The sequence below is a fragment of the Botryllus schlosseri genome, chromosome 9 (genome assembly GCF_051294905.1).
Source record: "Botryllus schlosseri isolate E-star chromosome 9, Bs_hap1, whole genome shotgun sequence".
Lineage (NCBI taxonomy): Eukaryota > Metazoa > Chordata > Ascidiacea > Stolidobranchia > Styelidae > Botryllus > Botryllus schlosseri.
In genome coordinates, this window is record NC_137244.1 from 858,119 (window position 1) to 872,791 (window position 14,673).

The 14,673-nt window shown below is 39.2% G+C and overlaps 2 protein-coding genes across 4 annotated transcripts in view; one reads left to right on the forward strand and one right to left on the reverse strand.

The window, feature by feature from the left end:
- The window catches only part of LOC145447014 (alkaline ceramidase 2-like), a 454,308-nt gene that overhangs the window by 390,611 nt on the left and 49,024 nt on the right, over window positions 1-14,673 (forward strand). The gene's annotated exons all lie outside the window — the stretch shown is intronic.
- LOC145446993 (uncharacterized) overlaps window positions 1-14,673 on the reverse strand; it is a 40,664-nt gene that overhangs the window by 10,145 nt on the left and 15,846 nt on the right. For 2 of the 3 annotated variants that reach the window (XM_080325414.1, XM_080325412.1), the window contains exons 3-4: window positions 1,847-3,280; window positions 641-951 (exon numbers count right to left, since the gene is read on the reverse strand). In XM_080325414.1, coding sequence (XP_080181540.1) covers window positions 641-951; window positions 1,847-3,280 — 1,745 coding nt within the window. The remainder of the gene's footprint in view (window positions 1-640; window positions 952-1,846; window positions 3,281-14,673) is intronic. The other variant, XM_080325413.1, reaches the window with a different exon arrangement.

The window sequence follows — 14,673 nt, forward strand, 5'->3', positions numbered from 1 at the left end:
TTACTATCTCACCGTATGATAAAATGATGTCATACGTATACCACGATATACGAACAATATCTAATCGTGTCACACAGATGTTACTTTTACATTGACCTTTTATTTATGTAAACCTTGCCGGCCGAATCCAGATTTAACGTATATTATGGCATTTTCAGTTGTCTCTTTACGATCGCTTGGCTCTCGAAGCTATAAAGAAGGACATTTGCGAGTGCGACTCCTTGTCCAGCAGAATATGCACATCATGCACCGATGGCATGCATATGCTCAGATCGCGTGTGTGCATCATGATCCAGTGTATATCCCGTAAAAAACATCAAGGATAAAAATATACTACGTCCTATTTTTCAATTATCAATGTCAATCAACTATGACAAAAACAAACAATAATAAATATGTTTCAAGCAAGGGCTTTGTTTCAAACATGTTTGCATTAAATCGAATTTGTTTTAAATGCAGCCCTTCATATGATCCATTGATATTGAATCAGTCTGCTGCTGATTATGTTACTATGCTCCATACCGCCGAAAAAGCACCGTTTTCGTATATTTAACTGAATAAGAAACCCCTAAACCCCTATTGCGAATTGTTCCAGGATTCACTTTAGGACTGTTTATGTAGACATATAGTGAGGGCTCACGTGAATGCGATCCTTCAGACATCCTGCTATTTTCGTCAAAAGATCATCGCCGATACGGCACCTGCTTAAATTCCAAACATCGAGACTGGCATTCCTCGCAGTTAGCGATCCGAGGATATGAGCTTCATCACAACTTAGTGCCATGTCAGATGCATTGATAACGGAAAGATTCCTCATCAAATCATCGTTGTCTGATTCATACATTGCGGTGTACAGCTCCATGCGGATGTAGTTTTCTTCGTCTTTCGTCTGCTCAAGTTGCTGGCGAATCGATCGAGCAAGGACTTGTTGTTTCTGTCTCTCATCTGATACTGTCAGAGGATAAGCAATAAAACCATTATTATGCAATCGAATAATATATTCATGTTCATAAACCTGAATATTTTCGGCTGACACTCGTATATGCAATGGTCTACTAGTTGCTAACAATAACACCGGAGGAGTGTCGGGTTTATTTCGATATATTCAATTGTAGTTTGAATTCTGTAACCCCAAGAGGCTATTTAAAACAATTAAAATAACTTCGCTGTGTGACGTAGCCTACCTATGCTGAGGTACCCAATCATTATGAAACCATCGCGACTTTTACTTGTAAGCGACTATAGGTGCAATTGTGCATTGTCGAACTGTCATTTTGATGTCTAATGGATGTTCTGTTGAAAAGTGCTTCATTTTGAAAGACGGGGATTCGATTTTGAACTCAACCCTTTTGGCACTGCATAGGATGTGACACCACGGCATTCACAATTCAACCACTGATCGCGCCTGTAATTGCCTCCAACCAATGATGGCTTGTCATCACTCATCACATCAGATATATCCAGTAGCCCTATTTGTGGAGTGTGTTTTTGTTGCTCCCGGAGAACCTCTGGTGTTCCATGGAACACCTGTTAAGAACCACTGATCTTGGGAAACATTGCGAAAAAAGTATCGATTCTATAACTTGGGTGCTTAAACGATGGTGGGCCAAAAGAATATCTAAAGAGAAAATGACGATGCTACTCAAATTTGCATGCGATCTGCATTATAGCACTTTTATGCGATACATATTGTGTCAGATAAATCGTAATGACTGGAGTTATAGCAGCCCTTCATGTATCCGGGAAACTCTATTCAAACTTCCAGGGGTACAGGGCTACGCCAACTGATGCGCGGGCGTGATGTAAATAAAATGGTTTTAAGCATGGGGGAATTACAAAGGCTTACCTATGTGGAGTTCATTCGGTGATTTCGAAAAGACGATGCCTGCCACGAATCGTCGAACAACGGACCAGCGTTCCTCATGGAGATGTCGCTCGTCGAAGCTGCAGAAATCGTTGACATCCATTTCCGCTACAAAGCTCGCAGCAAGAAATTCTTGAATACTCTGGTGGCAGAAGAAAAACCTGAAATCCCCTACCATCAAATGGTGGCTAAGGAGGTTGTTGGTCGGGACTTTCGTCATTAAATCTTGTACTTCCTCTGCACGGATTCCGAATCGCACCAAGTCTGTTTCTTTGAACACGACTCTTCCTTCTTGCATGCCGTGAAATGCCATTGCTTTCAGTTTGCTTATGATCAATAAAATTTGTTCCCGGTTTCGGATATTTTCTACGCTCTGCAGAGCGGACATGATCCTGTTGTACAGTTCTGTGACTGTGGAAGGAGGAGGTCTACTCGGATCTCTCCCCATTACGACTGCCGTTAAAATCAGGAAAACGGGTACAGAAACCAAATTGAGCATTCTTGGCGACATATCTTCGATTTTTTGCCAGAGATACGCGCCATTCCCTTTGAGTAGGAAAGTGAACAGTTTCCGCGCATCCGGCTGTGTAAGACCAATCAGCGAAATGATAGTGTCTGGTCGGGCCGCCGCCGGTAACTCTGATACCTTGAATTCACGCGAAGATAGAAAGATCTTAACGCGACGAAGGATATAGCGGGTTAAAATGTTGTACATAATTGTCGAGGTGCTCGCTTTTTCATACTTTCTTATTTTTCGAAGACTTCTCTTATCGAAATCCCACCTTGCTTGGTCTAGCCCGTCTAGTATTAAAATTGTTTGAGATTGGTGCTCATCCAGCCATTTGAAGGCGCGCTCCTCCTCGTATTCGTTTTGGTACAGGCCGCCGAATAAAAATTTGGAGGGTTTCATAGAGCTGTCTTCTTCGATATCCTTCAACTCTATATAATGTACCATTTTTTGATTGTAATGCGAAATGTCTTCGATTTCGTCCTCAAATGATATTCCGAGAGCCTGTCGAGCTATTCTGTGAGTAAGGGTTGTTTTACCCGATCCAGCCGAGGCGACGATAGCAGTAACCCCAACTGATTTATGTAATCCTAATGTATCCCTTTGCCATATTGGGCCGATGATATCGTCCATTTTGATCAATTTAGCTTTGTTGTTGTTTGTGTGGTGAAAACCAACTTCCCTCTGCAACTGATCTCGTAAAAGTATATCCCGCGAATGCGCAGAAAGCATGTTCGTGTCGTAGCGACCTTTGTAATAATCTCTAACGTCAACTTTGCGCATCTGCGGGTAAACTTCGAAGTCTGGTTCGTGAAGCTCTTCATGCCTGAAGTCTTCGAGGATGCTATTGGCAGTGATTTCCTTCGTTCTGTCGTTGCAAATCCTTATCAGATCTGCATAGCCGATGCCTGTTACAGCGAAAGAGGTTCAGAAGCCTTTTAAATAGATATGTAAGTTTTTCTTCCATCTTGATCTTGTTTGACGATCATATGTCTAGTTCCCTCAATAATGGCTTTAGCCAATCATATTGGTTTCCGAACTATACCGTTTCTAATATAAGTTCAATAGTCAATACAACAAATTTTCCGAGATTCTTCTAGGTTTTCATAAATTCCAACGTATCTCTCTAACAACGGGGTTCCCAAACTACGGGTCGCGACCCCAATGGGGTCGTTTGCTCACTGCTCACTCTTTGCGGTCGCGGAGACGAAAATTAAATACCAATGACGATTACAAGATTGTTAATTAGGCGGAAAGCTATTGACAGCTTATTTCTGTATATATTAGTTCATTTTTAACAATAGAAGAAAGAACGACCTCTGAGGAATCCGAACCGGGCAAACGAGGTATCAGATCAGTTGAAAGTCATTTTAAAGCGCCACCTACTATAACGTAAGGTTGGTGTCTGACCATCACTATGAAGATTAAATAGTCGGGAACATAGAAACCAATATGACGGTAATTTTTCCTTCCAACAAAATTACTAGTGACTGATAGTGCTATATGAGAACAGTAGCAGATACAAGGCACACGCGGCACGGCGCGGTCGAATAGGTTATTGATCAGGGGTGGCCAACCGTTTTGCTATTGCAGGCCGCATTTTGATTACTTATATGTAGCCTACGGCCGCATTCCAGGGCATATCCGTAATGAACAAACTGGACGCCAAATACTAGGGATGGTGTGAACGTGAGGTTCACGTTCGCGTTCTGTGCGCGAACCTAATAAATTTATAGGTTCACGTTCACAAACGAACCTTGATATAGGTTCTGCACTGTGAACCTTTTTCATAAATTACAATTTTCACTTCGTTATAACATCTTTGGTTGAAATTCATTGCATTTAAACTGCGGGCTGCTATATGCCTGACGCTGGCAGTATAAAAAAAAGTCAACACTAAACGAGCACGCACCTTGACAATCTCAATAATTTTACTTGCTTTATTACAATAGTTTGCTCGAATATTTCGTGACTCTCAGCTGTGAGCTTGATTCGCAATCACACAACATCAAGAGCGAAATACACTACATGTACGTAGTCAGAGAATGATGCTTATTCAACCAATCAATGAGATTGATAGTGTTGTCCGATGTAAAAAAATGTAACAGGGGAACGGGGTTAATCATGATTTCACGTGCTTATTGTATCATAAAAACCAAATCCGTGCGATTTGGATGTTGGCTACTGCTGTATAACTTGTTAACGGAGTAATATCGGTAGCAATGTAGGAGACACCCGTTTTATACTCTGCCCAATATCAACATAGCAAATAGCAATACTCAGACACGCTGAATACATTGTCCTCATCGAAGTTGTCAAAGCGACGGAATATATTGATTTCATGGGATTAATTATTATTATTATATAATTTGTTTGCCCCAGTTGATACATTTGGCGACGTTTAAAACGTCACTATGTACTTCAGCATTGTGACATTATATTAGGGTTACCATATTTTTGTGGAGCAAATTCCGGACACTTTTTAGCGTCCACTGGCGGATTTAAAAATGAGGACACATTGAGTGTCCATATGACGTCACACTAGCAAAGCATTGCCAAACGACCGTATACAGGAATGGAGTGGGACACATAGGTCATGAATTGGGCCCTCTGTAATGTGAGTTCTGGTGATTGCTACCTGCTATTGTGTTTGACAGCCCAGCTATATAGTGTTAGGTCGGTGCGGCTATCTGATTGTTTTTTTTTTAATTTTAATCAGGTTCGAAACAACATTTTTTACGCCTCTTCAGCCCAAAAAAAGCACTGATCTCTAACTCAACATAGGGTAATCGATGTAACTTCTTGGGCAATTACTATATGCATTTGGCTGTGAAATTTTATGAACGAATTCTTCAATAATATTTATTCTTCCATTAGGCTACCATAAAATGCACCGGCAGGTTGCACATCCGGTGATTTCCAACCTTTAATAGTAGTGACCTCATTTCAAACTTAAAACTGTTCCGTGGCCCAGCTAAAAACTTGATAAGCTGATTACTAAGTAAATTTAACTTGCCTAAACTTACTCCCGGCCTAGGACGGTGATTACGTCCAACATCTTCGCGATCCCCAGATAAAGGTAAACGACCCCAAGATTTCGAACCACTATCTGTGCCTAAAGCATCCAATCGGGCTTGACCAGTTCTAGTACTATACCGTTTGCTTATAATTGCGATTACCATTGGACTTATTTCAGTAAATGATGGTAATTTATATTTATTTTGATTGCATTTTTTTGGCGAAAGGGGTGCCTGGTGCCCATACTAATATCGATATACGTTGCATTACCTCGCGCGCAGCGCGAAGATGAATTTCGAATATCATAAATCTGCTTGAAAATTTTTTATTTATGTTGATTTACGAAAAAGCTTTGAGCCTACTTCAACCCTTCAAATTTCCGGACATTTAGGCATGTTTTAGAAATTCCTCCCGGACGCAGATTTTTCAGTGAAATTCCGGACATGTCCGGGAAATTCCGGACGTATGGCAACCCTACATTATATGGCCCAAGTCGTCGCTAGGTATCGTGTACAGTAATATCGGCTATCACTTTACTGAAATGTAGGGTTGGAATTAGCAATGTGACATCTCGTGACGTCATGAGGTTCACGTTAGTAGTTATATAGATCGCTCGTGAGGTGGGTGGGGTTCTTATGGGCGGGGTGGCGAGCTAACGAGAAACCGGGGGTGGCGAACTAACGTTTTCGTCTTATGGCGGGGGTGGCGAACTAACGTTTTCGTCTTATGGCGGGGGTGGCGAGATAACGTTTTCGTCTTATGGGCGGGGTGGCGAGCGGCTATTGTGTCTTATGGTCGCACGGTAACCCTTTTCAGCATAGGGATCGGTCGCAAGCGGCTCTTATGTCTTATCGCGGAGGTGGCATACGGCTATTGCGTCTTATGGCGGGGGTGGCATGCGGCTATTGTGTCTTATGGATGCGGTAGTGATTCGTACTTTCGTTTATAGACTGCGGGCGGCATGTCGTACTTTCAGCAAAAAAGGTGTGAAATAGTTTGCTAAGTCTAGGAATTACTCTCATGGTAATGTTTGAGTAATTAGATTACCCAAGAGCCGGCGTAGACGGTGATTCGAATATCAACAATAGTCGCGTTCGCAAACTAACACTTCAAAAAGGTGTGAAATATTGGTAAAATCCAGCGATCACTCACAAGATAATACCTAAGACATAACCATCGCTCGCGACTCGCTGTTACATACATGCCGATCGTTGACAATGTAATATTTTGGTAATTAGTTTACCACAGAACCCGCGTAGACGGCGATACCAACAATAGCCGCGTTCACAAACTAACCCTTCAAAAAGGTGCGAAATAGGTTGCAAATCCCACGATCACTCACGAGATAACACCTAAGACATAGCCAGCCCTCACCAACTTGTTGTTACATACATTCCAATCGCCACAATGTAATATTTTGATAATCGGTATGTCACAGGAACTGGATTTCACTGGTAAAATTTAATAAGTAACGGATAACAGAGCCGTCACAGACGATGATTCGAATACCGACAAATTCTCACTTATTTCTGATCCCACCCTAATCCTTTGCGAAGTTGACGCTTATTCGAAAAGGTGTGAAATAATTGTAAAGCCCTACGTCGCTGACGGGATAATGCATCAGACATAGCGATCTAGTTATAGCATGGGTCGGAATCCATTCGCGGGATGTACTAGGTAAATTGAGATAATCCGAAACGAAATATTTTGACTTTGGTGTAGTGTGAATTGAAATAGGATTGACAAACATGGCTATCAACTTTCCCACAGTCCCATATTAATATTATACGCACATTGATTCGAAACAAGTAATGGAACATTGCAACTCTATTCGCGATCCGACTTTTCGTTTGTCAAAGCGACATTTTTAACATCTTACCATACTCAAAAGAATTATTTACAACATTAACAAGTGTTCAAAATCTAGTTTTCACTTACTTGATTATACCACTGCAACTCACAAATTTGAATTAATTCATTCTGGTTGTATTCATATGATCGGTCTTTTTTATTCAATTGTAAAGGTCGTTACTATTCTGAAGACAAAGTAAGCTATTTACTAATCGACACATAAATGACTTGACATAAACATATTATATTTTGAGTATACGAGATTTGAATGTCTGAACAATAACTGAGAAATAATTTATCACAATAAAATACGTATATTACAGCGTAAAAGATGTTTGAATGTCAGCAACTCTGTACGGTCATAGTTACTACCACTAATTTACCCGACCAACTCGTCATGATCATTCCTGAAATCAACACAAATATGACCACTGACTTGAGTTAACCACAAAACAGCATCAAGTTTTAAATCCACTTGTAGCTTACGGATTATTTGAATGCTGGTTATGTTTTGTTGTAATTGAGTTAACGGAAATAGTATTACGACTCGACATCTGACCATCTTACCATATTCAAAGAATCAACCACGAAAACATTGTCAAGTAAATCCGTTAACCGACCAACTCAACAGTATCAATATGAAAAACAGCCAAACATACACGAATCCATACAAGCACTAAAACCTAAAATCCATAACAAACCTGGTTGTATTCATATCCCTACATGTCTTTTTTATTCAACTTGAAAAGTCGTTACTATTCTGTAAGACAAAGAAATTACTATGCGGTATATTTTGTAAGATAAAAGTAATTACTTCTCGGTGCCCGCGACTTGAGATTAACATAATATGTTTGAGTATGCGAGATTTGAATGTCTGCCCAACATGTTGAGAATTCATTTCTTACAATCGAACGCAGGTGTTATATTGAAAATTATCATGATGTAAACATAAGGATTGACACATTGATTTGACATATGTAATAGTTGATCATGACTTGACTATAAAATTATTTGCGTTAATTAGACCCGGCGTTGTGGTAAAGATTATTGTGACAGCAACAAACTTTTCAGTACCATTGTTATTAACATATTGAGTTGTAAACTATGTGTGTCTAAAATGTTCTCGATTGGAAAATTATTCAGCCTTGGTACAAACCACGCAGAGTATTGTCGATATCAGGAAATATTTTACAAATGTAATTGTCTGCAGTAAACAAGACTAAAGATGAAACAACAATTTCCTTTGTTGAACAATAACCGGTGCAATACTTTATTGTCGGTGAGAATTGAAACACTTTCGCGCATTACCTGGTGTCAAGATATCACACTAGGTGAATTGACATACCACCGTTTGATTAATGCTTAATCCGTTCGCATCATTTCACACTCACTTTGATCATTACAAAAGTAAATTGGAATATGTTTGCCAGGCACCACCTATTCAACTATACTTGAGTAATACAGAAACCTCTCAGCATTAATAAAATCGAAATGTGCGCTACACTGAAATCTACAAAAATGTGTTTGTATTGCTGTTCGTAGTAGCGATATCGATTTGAACCTCCATCATCTAACCAAACTACTGAGAGTCGTTGTCAATTTACATGACGTTCACTGATTACATACTAGAACTATTTGTGCAACGCACACGATCAGAGAAATTGGACATTTTTCCATTGCCATTCGTCAAAGTAAATGTCGTCACAATAATCAGTCACTAAAAGACCATATACTTGTATGTGATTGAATCGCCGACAATTAACTCGGTAAATCAAACCCCTGAGAAATTTCACTCAGTCATTGGATAGGAAACAGCGTCGCTTAATCGGTGTGAGTCGTTTTTTCTAAATACTAATCATATCTGTCCAGCCAAGAACAATTTTCACTCACTTGGGTAACGAAACCAGTGTCCAATATCAATACAAGATATTTTCGTCACACAAAAATAATCAACTTCACTCGATATTCCCGTACTACGAAACTGTACAAAGGTTACATGTTTTTGTATGACATGGAATTAATACCGATCGAAGTAACCGTATTGGAGATAACTTTTAAACAAACACACTCTACGTGGTTAACATTCTCGTCGATTCTATTGTGATTAATGTATACTTCATGTGATCTGGATTCATTTCGATATGGCTAAACATTCAACCTCGACGGATACGAATTGTCACACACTCAAGTAATATCATACCAAATAGTTATTTACAAGACACAGAAAATTTGTTTTGGTCGTTTCGACTTTATTACTGGAGATACTCATCACTTCGCTTAATACAATCTAGATTTAAACTCCATCGAACCTTTGGTGTCTATCGTTTTGCTGGATACGAATTATGTTAGTCTAAGAGTACACAATTTTCACTATCTTGGGTTATGAACTCAGTGTGTTAGCGATCATTCAATATTTTGTAGTATCAACTAGCTACTTCGTAGGATACGAATGATCATCCTCACAACTCTTACAAAAGTACGAAGGATATTTACATCACACAAAGTAATCGACTTTACTCGATATCCTCACACTAGGAAACTGAATGGTTGGTTTGACTCTACAAACTGTTCTGATGTCACAAGAACTTTTTCATACGAATGGTTACGTATCTAAATATTCAAATAATCCAACACACGACTATAGCACTTACAGAAATATCATAGTTCTTGTAACGAAGTTGTATAAGTATAATGTTTATCGTAAGTCCTACATAGCCATGATATCCGTCCGAGTTTGACTTTTAGAAAACATTATACCGACATCGCGACATCTTTCAAAATTAAAACCACGGTGACTGCTTCAGAGACCTACCAATGATATTGCAGTAATACAGTTACTTCCACAAAAGAGTATGTATTCGACTTACTTACCACAAATCTAACGCACAAAACAATTTACTTTACTAACGAGAAGCACCGAGCCTCACATCAAAACAACTAGAAAGTGGAACTATATCAAAAAAACGTCGCTAACCTTTGTGCACCAGCTGTAAATCACACAAGCAACATGTTTCAAGATTCTGGTTATTGAAAAACGTTAAAGTGTTTCTCCTGCACCAAGTCGTTATGTTGACGAAAGCGTATATTGTAATACCATGATCGATTTGCATTCGTTGGTCACAAACTGTCCCTACTCTAAATAATTATTTTTCACTCAAACACAAAAGCATACTTGTCGCCAATCGTTTTCATCAAGCACGAGTTCAAGAAGCTTACTTACTACGACATGAATTGTTATTTTTATGTTGTGTAAATAGGTAATAATTTATTTTAGTAACACTACATCAACATCATCGAGTTGTGCGAATAGATTTACATGTGGTTTCAATCGAAGTACACAGCACGGTCTAATGTAGATTCATCTCTATTGTACAGCAACTCGGTAATCGAAATGCATTAACATTTAAACAACGATCTTGGTTCGTCACGCGAAAAATATCTTTACTGTCGCAACACTCTGATACTCTGCACAAGATGTGTAAATCCTTTTCACACTCATAATAATACACTAACGGGATACCGATGTCAAGCAACAACGTTTAACAACATCACTGACACTGAACATACGATACCTAACCAAGTAAAAATATCATTTTCACCAGGAGGTCAGTCGTTACTTGTGTACAATTACCATTTTCCCTTGGGATTTTAGCGTTACCCGAGTAACAAAACCATTTTCACTTGGAAATATATGTTTTCCCTCAACAACAAACGTTTTTCACTTGGAAATATATTTTTTCCCTGGGTAACAAACCCCTTTTCACTTGGAAATATATTTTTGCCCTGGATAACAAACCTTTTTCACTTGGAGATATATTTTTTCTCTTGGTAACAAACCTTTTTCACTTGGAAATATATTTTTTCTCTGGGTAACAAACCTTTTTCACTTGGGAATATATTTTTTCCCCGATCAACAAACCTTTTTCACTTGGAAATATATTTTTTCCCCGAGCAACAAACCATTTTCACTGAGCAACAAACCCCTTTCTCCCCAGGCAACAAACCCTTTTCGTTTGGAAAACTATCATTTACCTCAGTACCAATACCATTTTCGTTTTGAAAACTGACAACTACACCGGTCAATTTGATATTTTTTGTATATTGTTACAACAGACAGTGACAAAATATACGCCAACAACGACTCCGATACATTTGTGTAATCAAATATTCACTTGCTCTGATGCATCCCATCAAAATCATTGGTTACTCACATACAATAACAATGTGCTGTTGTACATCGACATGTATGTTTTCGGAATTGGCGAATAAAGGGGTTTCTGATATGTCCGTGATGTCCGGGTTCGTGCTTTGGATTTTCCAGAGTCAAAATGTCTGAATAAAACACCTCCTTGACGATGGTTGGTATGTGGATAACGGTGTTCGGAAAACGGTTGGATTTATGTCACCCATCGCGATAACAACTCCAGGTCGAGTTTTCCTCCCGCATGTTTACTATATTGTGTCTTTATTGGTCAATGTATGTCTCGCCATTCAGTTTGAAATCGGAAACCCTGATAAAGTACGTAACCGGATCCGGATATCAACTGTGAATCGATAAACCAATGAACAATATTCAAAGTAAACATGTTACACCCTGTGTTTCCACGAAAAAATACCATCCAGACATACGTCGCGCTTGTTTGCCCACACCAGTATACGCGCAAATGGAGGTGTGTGACATTGCATGCAATGTGTTGGTATACAAACATCGATCCACAGACATTATCATAGCCGGTAGTTTTGATGTAGATCGAATGTCACCCGATAACAATGTCATACCAATAAGCCACATTGCAATGACTCTGAGTCCGCGCTATTACATCGATATTTCGACAACGTTCACTGATTTACTCGATGGTTTTATCGCGTTGTAACATTACAAGATAGTCATGACCCTATCTCCGGACAGATCACCCAGACCAATTGGATACATCGGTCAATATCCATCGTGTTGTCGACACCGAAGTTTTCTGCTGCAGCGTTTGACCAATGTGAACTATCGAAGTATGGGTGCTCTAAATGATTGCGATCAGTCTTTCAGTCACGATGCATCGATGTCGCTACTCCCACATAACGACTCCAGATAAATATCGCGAACAGTGATTCTGCAAATCTCGGATTGCTACTGTGATCCAATAAGGTGTGTTTCTGTGAAGACTGCAATCGTACACCACAAATAGAACACTACCTCGTGATTTCACACACAATCATAAAACACATCATCGTAAGGGTCCATTTCGTCCGGTGACATTTCGAAACGGTCATCGCTACAAGAGATCGGGTTGGTCTCGTCATATCGGTAGCATTTTGACACTGTCATCACCACGAGGTTATTGACATCGATTCAGTTGGTCATGTCAATCCGTTTCACAATCTGTCGTTTTTCAAGTCCCAGCACCATAGTGTTACGACACAGACAAGAAGCGTCGGTGGAAATGATAAAACACGGAAGGCACACTTTGGTGTTATTTGATATGGATTTTACACCAAACGAACCTCATATTCGAGCGATGTATTTGAATGGTAATTGTATTATTGATGTCCAGGGAAAACAAATGTATCGATTTATTGGTTTCGTACATATCCAACAAAAACCAGGGTATATGATTGTGCACGGTTCGCATATTTGACTGTGAACGCTCTATTGATATATGTTGTACAGTTCACTTTCACCGTCGTGCGAATAACCCGTGTCACGGTTCCATGTTTGTGTGTCTGTATGTCATGCTTCAGATTGACTCAGAGTCATTGCAATGTGGCTTATTGGTATGACATTGTTATCAGGTGACATTCGATCTACATCAAAACTACCGGCTATGATAATGTCTGTGGATCGATGTTTGTATACCAACACATTGCATGCAATGTCACACACCTCCATTTGCGCGTATACTGGTGTGGGCAAACAAGCGCGACGTATGTCTGGATGGTATTTTTTCGTGGAAACACAGGGTGTAACATGTTTACTTTGAATATTGTTCATTGGTTTATCGATTCACAGTTGATATCCGGATCCGGTTACGTACTTTATCAGGGTTTCTGATTTCAAACTGAATGTCGAGACATACCAATAAAGACACAATATAGTAAACATGCGGGAGGAAAACTCGACCTGGAGTTGTTATCGCGATGGGTGACATAAATCCAACCGTTTTCCGAACACCGTTATCCACATACCAACCATCGTCAAGGAGGTGTTTTATTCAGACATTTTGACTCTGGAAAATCCAAAGCACGAACCCGGACATCACGGACATATCAGAAACCCCTTTATTCGCCAATTCCGAAAACATACATGTCGATGTACAACAGCACATTGTTATTGTATGTGAGTAACCAATGATTTTGATGGGATGCATCAGAGCAAGTGAATATTTGATTACACAAATGTATCGGAGTCGTTGTTGGTGTATATTTTGTCACTGTCTGTTGTAACAATATACAAAAAATATCAAATTGACCGGTGTAGTTGTCAGTTTTCAAAACGAAAATGGTATTGGTACTCAGGTAAATGATAGTTTTCCAAACGAAAAGGGTTTGTTGCCTGGGGAGAAAGGGGTTTGTTGCTCAGTGAAAATGGTTTGTTGCTCGGGGAAAAAATATATTTCCAAGTGAAAAAGGTTTGTTGATCGGGGAAAAAATATATTCCCAAGTGAAAAAGGTTTGTTACCCAGAGAAAAAATATATTTCCAAGTGAAAAAGGTTTGTTACCAAGAGAAAAAATATATCTCCAAGTGAAAAAGGTTTGTTATCCAGGGCAAAAATATATTTCCAAGTGAAAAGGGGTTTGTTACCCAGGGAAAAAATATATTTCCAAGTGAAAAACGTTTGTTGTTGAGGGAAAACATATATTTCCAAGTGAAAATGGTTTTGTTACTCGGGTAACGCTAAACTCCCAAGGGAAAATGGTAATTGTACACAAGTAACGACTGACCTCCTGGTGAAAATGATATTTTTACTTGGGTAGGTATCGTATGTTCAGTGTCAGTGATGTTGTTAAACGTTGTTGCTTGACATCGGTATCCCGTTAGTGTATTATTATGAGTGTGAAAAGGATTTACACATCTTGTGCAGAGTATCAGAGTGTTGCGACAGTAAAGATATTTTTCGCGTGACGAACCAAGATCGTTGTTTAAATGTTAATGCATTTCGATTACCGAGTTGCTGTACAATACAGATGAATCTACATTAGACCGTGCTGTGTACTTCGATTGAAACCACATGTAAATCTATTCGCACAACTCGATGATGTTGATGTAGTGTTACTAAAATAAATTATTACCTATTTACACAACATAAAAATAACAATTCATGTCGTAGTAAGTAAGCTTCTTGAACTCGTGCTTGATGAAAACGATTGGCGACAAGTATGCTTTTGTGTTTGAGTGAAAAATAATTATTTAGAGTAGGGACAGTTTGTGACCAACGAATG